Raw genomic sequence first — 11,115 nt, forward strand, 5'->3', positions numbered from 1 at the left:
CTCATAGTAATCTAATGTAGCGCAAAAAAAAATTATATTCGTATATATATATATATATATATATATATATTTCCTTGAGTAGAAACGACCATGCTGTGTTTTTATTATGTTTTTTTTAATATCTCCGCACGTTGCTTGACGTATCATTTTGATCCTAAGCACGAGGCTCGATGTTACAAAAGTACATGCCATCATGTCATCCTTCTTTTCTTATTTTGTTATTATTTATTACGTAAATTATGCAGAGGATATTACTGTTTGCTTGTACTCCAATCATGTTTAGGGCAACAATTATGGCAGTAAGGTATGACCGTTCCGCAATGATTTTGCCATTTTTTTCATAAACTTCGTTATATTTATACGAAGTTTATTTATAAACTTCGTTATATCTGGGCATGGGAACAGCCATACGATGCGGACGGCTAACGTTTTTCGCTTCTTCTGTACGCAGTTGATGTTCAGCACATGCTTCCTACCAACAGTGGATTCAAGTTCTACAGTTCTACTCGCAAAACCTGTCACAGCGGCGGGTAAACTGCCAGTCATCAACAAGAACACGCCACTTCGTCTCCCACCGGACACGCCCACCATCCTGCCAAAAACGTTCGAGAGGCCAGCCTCATCATCAGCGACATCAGCGGCGCCACACGATAAGAGGGACCGGCCGATCGCCTATGCTTTCACTGGGCATGGGAACAGCCATACGATGCGGACGGCTAACGTTTTTCGCTTCTTCTGTACGCAGTTGATGTTCAGCACATGCTTCCTACCAACAGTGGATTCAAGTTCTACAGTTCTACTCGCAAAACCTGTCACAGCGGCGGGTAAACTGCCAGTCATCAACAAGAACACGCCACTTCGTCTCCCACCGGACACGCCCACCATCCTGCCAAAAACGTTCGAGAGGCCAGCCTCATCATCAGCGACATCAGCGGCGCCACACGATAAGAGGGACCGGCCGATCGCCTATGCTTTCACTGGGCATGGGAACAGCCATACGATGCGGACGGCTAACGTTTTTCGCTTCTTCTGTACGCAGGTTAGTAATATCGATTCTTTGTACACTAAAAAATCAAGCGACGTTTTTCTTTTGGTGTTCCCATGCCCACGGGAGTTGTTCTCGATCGTCGGTCAGAGTATAGATGTTGTAAAATTGCTGATGCTATGCGGCGACGTTGAGGTAAACCCCGGTCCTGAAACGCGTAACAAACAGCTTGACGACATGTGCAAACTGCTTCAAGATGGTCAGTCTAAACTACTAATGGTTGTAAATGAAATCAAAACAAATCAACAGCAGTTGGAAGACAAAATCACTGACATCTCTAACCGGCACCAGAATGTGGAAACTAAGACTAATGTTCTTGATAGACTGGATTGTGAAGTACGCACTACACATCAGGTTCTAGAAGAAGTTAAAAAAGAAAATGCATTCTTGCGTGCTAGACTTGACGACCTCGAAGATCGGTCTCGGCGAGACAATCTAATCTTTCATGGTATAGATGACTCGCCCTCGGAGACCTGGGCCCAATCTGAGCAAAAAGTACACTCGCTGCTTTCTAACGTCCCTGAGCTGAGCATTTCTGAAGAGGGAATCACTCGTGCGCACCGGCTTGGTACGTTTTCTCGAAACAAGTGTCGACCAGTAATGGTAAAACTTGTGTCAACCAAAACTAAAGAGAGCATACTTTCAGCATAAGCTAAACTAAAAACATGGAACGTCTCAGTCAATGAAGACTTCGCACCAGCCACACGTTATGCGCGCAAGAAGTTGTTTGACTTCGCAAAATCTCAGAGTCCCAATAGTATATTTAAGATAAGGTACAACAGGCTTCACCTAAACAAGAAGTGTTACGCCTACTGCAGTACGAGTGACGAAGTTTATGAAATTTCTAGTGCTACCAGTGCTACTGATAGAGGTGCCGAGTCACTCCAACCGCAACACGTGCAATCAGCAACGTCATAACAATCGTGCACTCTTCCAGTCAAAGATTCGACGGTGGAAAATGTTTCTGTTTTCTTTACAACTATCCGAAGCGTAATAAAGAAACGCGATGAATTGTGCTCCGCTCTTGATTCTGCTTCTGCCGACATCATTGTGTTGACCGAGACATGGCTCTCTAGCAAAATACGTAACGATGAACTTTTTTTTTGTGATAAGCAGTACAAAGTTTATCGGCATGATAGGGATTCGCGGACGGGCGGAGGCGTGCTGGTTGCAGTTGCTGATTACATTGAGTCATCCCATATTAACTTAGCATCTAGCTTAGAAATTGTGTGTGTACGTTTCCAACTAAGTCCCAGAAACATTGTTGTCTGTGCATGTTACCGCCCACCTACCTTTGCTAAGAATTTTGTGGAGTTATTACATGACACACTTAGCGGGATTGTTTCAAGGTTTCCTAACTCGCAGCTATTTATTTTTGGCGATTTTAACTACCCAAATATTAACTGGTCACAAGATATTCCTATTTGCGTGCCTTATTCTTCTGAAAGCAACGATTTCCTAAATCTCTGTGCAGATTTTAATCTTTCGCAATTAGTAACCGAGCCCACGAGAATTACGTCCTCAGCATCCAACGTTCTTGATCTTATTTTAACTACGTCTAAGGACCTCGTAGAGCCGATCTCTTATCTTCCAGGTCTTAGCGACCATTTAGCCTTGCATTTTTTCCTGAAAAGTCCTAAGAACAATCCTGCTGATTGTGTCAAACACATCCGTGATTACGCCAGAGCCGACTTTGAATCCATAAACCGCGAGCTATGTACATTCATGGGCTCTTATATGCAGAATTTTTCAGAACGATCGGTTGAAGGCAATTGGTGTCTGTTCAAAGATAAAATTACTTCATTGATCACCAACTACATTCCCTGTCGTGTTGTCAAATCAAACTCGAAATCACCTTGGTATAATACGACTTTAAAAAGGCTGTCTAATAAGAAAAAGCGCTTGTTTCGAGCAGCTAAATCATCAATGTCTCCCGATCGCTGGGCCGCGTACCATTCGGCAGCTGAAGTATACAAATTGGCCGTCGATGAAACTAAATATAACTTTTTCAGCATAAAATTACCCTCAATGCTCACTAACAATCCAAAACAGTTTTGGAACTCAGTCAACCCTGCCGACAAACATTTAATTCAACTTAAAAATTCAGGCGGAGAGGTGATTTCTGGTGAAGATTGCGCTATGACTTTCAACGAAAGTTTCATCAGTGTCTTTAGTGATTTCTTAGGTGCCAACCATCCCGTACTACCATCTTCTGATTTTTTGCCCATGTTACCAATTGTGTTTGATCCACCCGGTATTGTTAAAATTATTGAAAACCTCAAGCTGTCGTCGGCATCAGGTGTCGACGAGATAAACGCGAAATTTCTAAAAAATACCAAAATGTACTCCTCAATCATCTTGTCATCTTTGTTTCAACAATCACTTGATCATGGCGTCTTACCCGAGGACTGGAAGGTAGGGAAGGTTGTTCCAATTCACAAAGCTGGTGACCGTTTCTCCCCTTTCAATTACAGGCCAATATCTCTTACATAGCGTACCCTGCAAAATCATGGAGCACATAATTTCTTCACAGCTCTCGCGTTTCCTGGAGTGCAACTCCTTCTTTAGCCCTTTTCAACATGGATTCCGCAAATCTTTCTCGTGCGATACTCAGCTTTTAGTTTTCACCCACAACCTCCACTCGGCTCTGGACCGTGGATCTCAGACTGACTGCATCTTTCTGGACTTTGCAAAGGCTTTCGATAAGGTAACACATAAACTACTACTATACAAGCTTAGCCTACTCAGTATTGATCCATATATCTTATCTTGGTTAGAGTGTTTCCTCACTAACAGATCGCAATTTGTAACTGTCAATAACAAAAACTCGTCATCGTCCCTCGTTAAGTCCGGTGTACCACAGGGTTCTGTCTAGGCCCCCTCTTATTCTTAGTATATATAAATGACCTACCTACTAGCATTTCCTCCTCCATAAGCGTATTTGCGGATGATTGCGTTGTTTACCGTGAAATTACTAATGACTCTGACGTACACATAATTCAATCTGATTTAAATGCAATTTCTTCCTGGTGTGATGCTTGGCACATGAAACTAAACACTATGAAGTGTAAGACAATGAGGATTTCTCGCAAAGCAGCACTCTGTCCTAACTACTTCCTATCAAATAACATCCTTGAAAACGTATCAACTTACAAATATCTAGGTGTTCATATCTCTCCTGACCTATCATGGAAAACTCACACCGAATATATCGTTAATAACAGTAACCGCATGCTTGGATATTTAAGACGTAACTTTTCTCTAGCTCCATCATCATTAAAATTACTACTTTATAAAACACTGGTGCGACCAAAACTTGAATATGCATGCTCGGTCTGGGATCCCGGTACAGAAAGCCTCATATCAGCGCTTGAAGCCATCCAAAACCGGTCAGCACGTTTTATATTATCAAACTACCATCGTACATCAAGCGTCACATCCATGAAAGCTAGTCTCTCACTGCCCCCTCTTTCCACTCGTCGCACTATCTCCCGTCTCTGTTTATTCCATAAAATTTACTATGCCAATTCACTCTTGAAAGAACAACTAATCAGTGCTCCCATCTACGTATCCTCTCGCCTCGATCACTGCTGCAAAGTTGGTATACCCACTTCCATTTCAAATTCTTTTTTCAAATCTTTCATCCCAAAAACATCTCGTGATTGGAACGGCCTTCCCTCACCCATTGCGTCCATTGGCGATTTTGTCCTCTTTAAAGAAGCTTTAACAAGTTACTATTCATGATCTGTGCCGGACTAACCATTTTCAGCGTTTTTTGTACTTCCGTTGCCCACCCCCTCTGTAATGCTTCGGCCCTGAGGGTATAATAAATAAATAAATAAATAAATATTTGGAGGTTCTAATTCAACCGGTAGGTAGTTTTCTAGTAAACCGACCGTCTAGTTTTTGGCATATGTAGCACAAACCATCACATCCCGTTTTGTTGCTGGAACTTTGTGATGTAACTTGTTATGCAGAGACAATTATCTCCGAGAAATAATTCTGGTTTATTTATAAATTCTAATCTTGTTCCAACCTAGTTTCTTCGTTATTCCCACTTTCAGCCTGGTTTATATCCAGATTATAATAATAGGAGTTTATTTTCCAACGAAGTACAGACTGGAGGGCGGCTTGGAAAAAAAGCTACTGGCACAGCTTTACTGGTCCCAAGCCCCCACAACATCACGACATCAGCAACCTTAAATGCTGTAGACATCTTTTTTTTTTTTTAATGCGAAAACATTAACTGTTCCATGGAGCGAGCTGACGTCATCAGTCTGAAACGCAAAAACGGCACCTAGTTTCCGCGATCGCCTTCGGTTCCATTGGCTGGCGCGCGTCGACGGGGCTCCCATCGGCCGCTGGGCTCGTCAGTTTCCAAGACCGCTCACCCCGTGGCGCGACGTGTACATCAGCGCGCCGTTAAAGGGGTACGGAAACCAAATTTTAGAGCCTATCTCTTTGCTTGAACATAAAGAGGGTTAAAATAGGACTTCACCGATACCAATATTCCGTAGAATAACGCGAGAAAACGATTTTTTTTTTTTTTTCTTGTCTCTCTTTTGCTTTGTCACTGCTGCAGAATGTAGTTCGGGGGCCGAGAGCTCGTCAAGCCGTTTCGTGCGGCTTTTTTTCTCGGCCTCCACCATTGTAAATGGAAAATAAAATATATATTATTATGTTAATAAAACGATAACCAAAAACCACCTCGTGGATGTCTGTGAAGCTTCGATGGAATGTCGTGACGACAACATGCCCGTAAGAGCAGCACCACAACGGGAAGTACGGACACTCATAGGCATTGCTTAGGCCTGAACGTAGTACCGAGGCGCTTTGGTGAAGAATGCAACAGCAGAGTTGGCCACCGTTCGTTTTATTACCGGGTGACCGGGTGGTCTTTCCGGCAACGCTTCTTTGGGGTGGTTTGGAGATTGTGTACGTGCGATGCAATATTCACCCTACGAAATGCCTGTTTAAACGGGCCCGCATGCCCACCTTTCCTGATTACGAGATAGCCGCCTTCGGCGACCGCAACTGATAACGAACTCGATCGCTAAGAAGTCAACACAACTACCGTCGTGGCTGAAAGGCGGCGGGCGGCGGCCCGCACGGCTCTGCAAAGCGGCGCGCATGTAAACAAATCCCTGCGGCGCTTTTCGGGGATGCGGGAGGGAGCCAAGGTGCAGGAAGATACGTTTGAAGTAAAAGAGTGTCAGCAAGATCCATGTAAATACCTGTTCGCACTGGGAGCAGAACCGCACTGGCATTGCGCTCTTGGTAACCGCTTCGGGAACGGTCTTTTACAATCGATTTTATGAACCGCTGGGCCTACAATCGCAACTCGATGCTGAGGAGACGCTCGGCAGAGAAAGACTGGACCGGCATTGAGTCGCTCCCAAAAACTGCTCTCACTCGACATGTTTTGGCGTATCATGTCGAAATAAAATGGACATCTAAAAAACGTGTACGTACCCAAGTTGTGAAGGCAATCCATATGGCTTTTATTTAAGCTCTATAACACACACACACACAAAAAATGGAGATTGAATCGAGGAGAGTATTCCTCCTCGACGAGATCGTTCGTCACCGCTGCATCTGAAAAGCTAGGTACGACAAGGGGAAAGACTGGCCTTCTTACCCCAAATTAGAGGTCAGGGTTCAAACAATTCATTCGAGGAGGGTCCACAGAGGTCGCGTGGGCGTATTCCATTCATCAAGCCAGCCGATCGTGTGGAGATAAGATGGTCTTGCCCCGGATCGTCGAAGTGTTTTGCTAAGCCTAGCGTCTGTGGTGGTCGCTTGGTCGGTGGGTCCTTGTCGTTGCAGCTTTTTCAGGTATCCGTGGTTCTAGCGTTTGTCTCCGCCGCGGCGTTCAGTTTCAATTACTTTTTTTTTTCTTCTTTTCTTTCGTTGGGACGCGCACAGAGAGCACATAGAAATGCACGTTGGTCGTTGCGACGACGTAAGCGAGCGATGTAGCCGGCGATGTAAATTTGATCATAAAAAGTGCGTAAAGCTTTGTAGCTGTCGTAGGCGTGGTCGTAGGATCTCATCGTGCGAAAAACTTGCGATAATTTCGCTTCGTGAATACGGCACTTTTCTTAGGTTTTGCTGTAAGATCGTTTTGTGAATAAGCTCTGTTACCTGTTGCGGACGACGAAGACAAGACAGACGTGTCGTACAAATACGACTCTAGGCAGAATCGCTTCTCGGCCATCATGGCCTGGTGATGCAGCGGCGTGGCGGCATCTTCGTCCTTATTAGTGTCATCTACCCACCGCTCTCGTCGCGTTCGTCGGTGACCATTTCACTCGAAGCCGCTCCGCCGGCTCCGCAATATGCTACTGCAGCCCTCGGGTACTTCGACTATGCGAGATTGTAACACGCTGACGTCACCAAGTGGCAAGACCCGTAACTACTGTACGCTTGGCCCTCCGAGGCATGATGACGTCAAGACCGCGCCGGATTTCCCGAAGTGCATCGCGCTCTTCGACGGCTGATTCTGAAGCGCTCGCCGAAATCCAGGCATTTAGAACGAAAAATACAACCATCCGCTTGAAATATGACTATGCGATTAACAATTATAGGTTAGTCTGATTCCATTTGACTTATCTCTAGGTGTTTCCTGTATATTTTAAGTTTCGATTCGGTATCCCTTTAACACGGAGCGCCCAAGGAAACTATAGTCTGTTGCAACCAAAGAACGAAGGGCGAGGGTAAGACGGGCCGGGAAGGAGGAAGCAGACGGAACGCTAAAGAAAGAAGGAGGTTTCCCCCTCTCTTCTCCAGCGTTCCGTCTGCTTCCTCCTCCCCGGCCCGTCTTACCCTCGCCCTTCGTTCTTTGGTTGCAGCCGCGCGCTGACCGGAAACGGAAAGTAGGCAGCTGACGAAAAAGGGAGCGGACCAGCTGCTTGCATGCTTTCGCATTCACAAAACATAAGACGTAATAAGTTGTAGCTCGAGCTTTTTCCTGATAATATTAGTCGGAAAAATCTGCAGGCCTGGGCAGCTTGTTGAGAAAAATCATCCCGATCGTCCTTCTTTGCGACCAAACCCGCGCGGAAAGAACGGAAAACACAAAAATGACAAGCAACAGTAAGCAAAACCATGTGCCACAGTTGAAAAGGAAGCGAAAAGTTGCGACGGGTTCGCTCATACACAAAGTTCTAAATCACCCACTTTCGCTGCGTACAGCATAAAAAAAGTATCGCTGTCCTTCGCCGTGGTCTGCGAGAAATTGTTCAGGAAAAGCACCGCTCAGGGGAACTTCTCCAATCATATTGGGGATGCACGCACTCGTACGTACAGATGGTTTACGCCGGTGCGCATAGTGTAGGCTCGTATGTGTGCGTGTTGATAGGCGAAAAGGAATGCCGCGCCGCTAGTCCTCTGGAAGAGCATTCGCTGCACACACGCCGAAACGCACGAAAACATAGACGCACACACACATACTTTAGCATCTGCTTCTCCCCCTTTGTGGTTCCTCTCCCAACTCCCCGAACACGCATCCAAAGTCCATGTTGCTAAAAAAAAGTAATGACCGGCTTTCCCGCTTTGGCCCGCCATGTAGACTTGGATGCAAGGCCCGTACCCGGCCTGGGCCCTTCATAAACGCAACCGGGAAGCCCGAGCCCGGCCCGCGGCCCGGGATGGCCTGCGCAGACTTGTACACGTTACTGAAAAATAGTAAGGAATTACATTTACAATTACTCGAGGCTAAATTGTAATTTATTACAATTACAATTACCCTCCCATGAAAGTAACTAGCCGTTACCCCAAAAAGTAATCCGTTACTTTTGTGGCGTTACTTTTAACATTATTCTCCTCAAGTAAGAAACAAAGGGACGAGGGTTATTCAAGTTCTTATTGTTGCCACCTGTTCCATTTAATGACCTTGAGTAGTTTGAGCAACAGTTGGCTCTCGAAAATCTCGTCAGACATTTTGCGTTATTTCTTTTTCAATATGTCGACTGCTACGCTGAACACCATTTGAGGTGAGGCACTGGAGGGGAGTGCAATGTTGTTCCTCACGAATGCTTCATGCTCTGCATTGAGCTTTTTCAGCGAAGCGAGGGAAGTACTATTTACCTCGAATGTAGAGCAAAGCTTCGTCGTTGCAGCTGTTGCCTGCTCTTCGAGAGATTTAGTAGATCCTTTTAATACCTTCGATAGCCGCGATAGCGGTACCCGATAACGATATGATGCATGCGCAAAGACGGCGGCGAAGTATCGGATATCGTTATCGGAGTCATCGGACCAATCTACAAAAATTCTCCATTGTTTAAATCGCGAAACTGTAGAAGTCATCAATAGCAAAACATAGTTGTAACAGTAAGGTGATAACTAAATAATAAATAAGGGTTGGCTCGATATTCTTCTCCCTTTGGTTCTGAACAGTTCGAGCCTCACTGGAGATGTTGGGGAATAAAAAAATATGTTTCCAGTATATAAATATAAGTAATAAAAGAAAAAGGACACTCATAACAACAATTAATTAGAACGTCGATTAAAACAAGGAAATGTAAACGCACGTCCGCCGTGTGTACCTTTCTTGGTGCCATTCAAAAACGCACGGAGCACGGACCGATTGCAGTTTACTCCGGTGCTCTCCAGATAGACGTCCGCTGATGCCACGGGCAGCAGAGGGTAGACTACTAAGTAAGCCGCGCTATGGCCCCACTCACGAATTTCACTCTCTTCAAGCCCAAAATATCAAGTCTACGTCAGCCACCATTATGTTTTATTTGTAAAAATATCTGCTTGAGATAAGATGGGTCCTGCTGGGGCAAAACAGGACGAAGAACAAGAAAGGAAGACTATTGGTGAGGAGGTCGAACTATAGGGGCCGCTGCGTTCACCAAAACAAATACCGCCTGCGTGGAAAACAACTTCGGCGTCCCAGTGTGCTGCCGTTGGCTGCCGTGTTGTTGTCGTGTTCCCTGCAGGTTTGTTAGAATATAGTACGCTTGTTGCGCACCGCAGCGCTCAGCGCTTGCTTTAGAGCCTAAAATCAGTTTTCACCGCTTTTCTGCCGAAAAAAACAAACAAACTCAAATCGCAGTGGATAAGTAAGAGTATAGGAAGAAGTTGAGTGCGGTCGACGTGGTGTGATCGTCACTTCTCAAGCGATGTCTTCCAAACAAATTGCGCTAAAGGACGAGGCATGTACGCGCGTAAATTACGCTTGCATCGACATCCGTTCAAACCGTACATTGTATTTCATAGGTAGTCGATATTCTGCCGGCAGCCGGCACAACAAACCGAGCAAAAAAAAAATGGCCGGTAGTTGTTTTTATTGGGTTTCGTGTAAAAGGAATAGTCAAAAGAGGAACTTCCGTTGCGTGAGTAACTGAGTGGAAAGGTGTCCGTTTCACGTGCCGTGGGTCCCAGGTTCAAATCAGGGTAGAACTTTCTTTTTTCTCGTGAAACCTTTGGCGATTAATATTCATCTTTTTTAGAATAATCATTGCCGTTCGAAACTCCCGGCAAATTTTTTTTCCCCCTCTCGAGTGGTAGTGCCGGCTGCCGGCAAAATATTCCCCCCCTATTTCATGACAGGGCACAAAAGGATGTTCTTGATACGGAACACCGTTCCGTCGGAGAATCTTCCGAAGGAATCACGCGACCGGGTAGTGAGGCTTCGGAAGCCACCGAGAGGCACTGCTATCATTTGATCATTATTTTATTTCAGGCTAGCTTTTACACTGGAACATATTCGGTAGCAGTATTAGTTCGATATTGTGATATTCACGCAATTGCGTGAATCATGTTGCTATTCCTATAATTTCGATTGAGCAATGCAAATGTGTGTATGACTAAGGCCTCGTCGTGCAGAACTCATTGATATTTCATCGTGAACCGTGCACCTTTAAATAACCAATAAAATAAACCGAAAAAGACAACTTCTTACATTTAATGCCAATATGCAGTCTAATTAGCCACATTCTACGTTATAATGTTCACCTATGTGTTCTGTATTACGCTGGGCTCGGTTACGTGATCACATTTCAGTACGTCCTCGCCTTCAACGGGGCACCTGTTGTTCTCGCCGATGTGGCTGGTGATCGTTG

At 45.0% G+C, this 11,115-nt stretch overlaps 1 protein-coding gene across 1 annotated transcript; it reads left to right on the forward strand.

Annotated features, from left to right (window-relative positions):
• The first annotated feature begins 398 nt into the window (after positions 1-398).
• Positions 399-10,741, forward strand: LOC120840681. Its single transcript, XM_040211291.1, has 3 exons — positions 399-745; positions 1,040-1,325; positions 10,737-10,741. The coding sequence occupies exons 1-3, from the start codon at positions 413-415 to the stop codon at positions 10,739-10,741; spliced, it is 624 nt and encodes a 207-aa protein (XP_040067225.1). The 5' UTR covers positions 399-412.
• The last annotated feature ends 374 nt before the right edge of the window (positions 10,742-11,115 follow it).

The sequence above is a fragment of the Ixodes scapularis genome, unplaced genomic scaffold (assembly GCF_016920785.2).
Source record: "Ixodes scapularis isolate PalLabHiFi unplaced genomic scaffold, ASM1692078v2 PGA_scaffold3__209_contigs__length_174095766, whole genome shotgun sequence".
In the NCBI taxonomy this organism is placed as follows: domain Eukaryota; kingdom Metazoa; phylum Arthropoda; class Arachnida; order Ixodida; family Ixodidae; genus Ixodes; species Ixodes scapularis.

What these genes read in the sequence shown, in the direction of transcription:
- LOC120840681 (XM_040211291.1), top strand. Translation starts at nt 413, where the DNA reads ATGCGGACGGCTAACGTTTTTCGCTTCTTCTGTACGCAGTTGATGTTC. An exon ending in TTCGCTTCTTCTGTACGCAG is followed by an intron (nt 746 to 1,039) that starts TTGATGTTCAGC and finishes TTCTGTACGCAG; the next exon opens with GTTAGTAATATCGATTCTTT.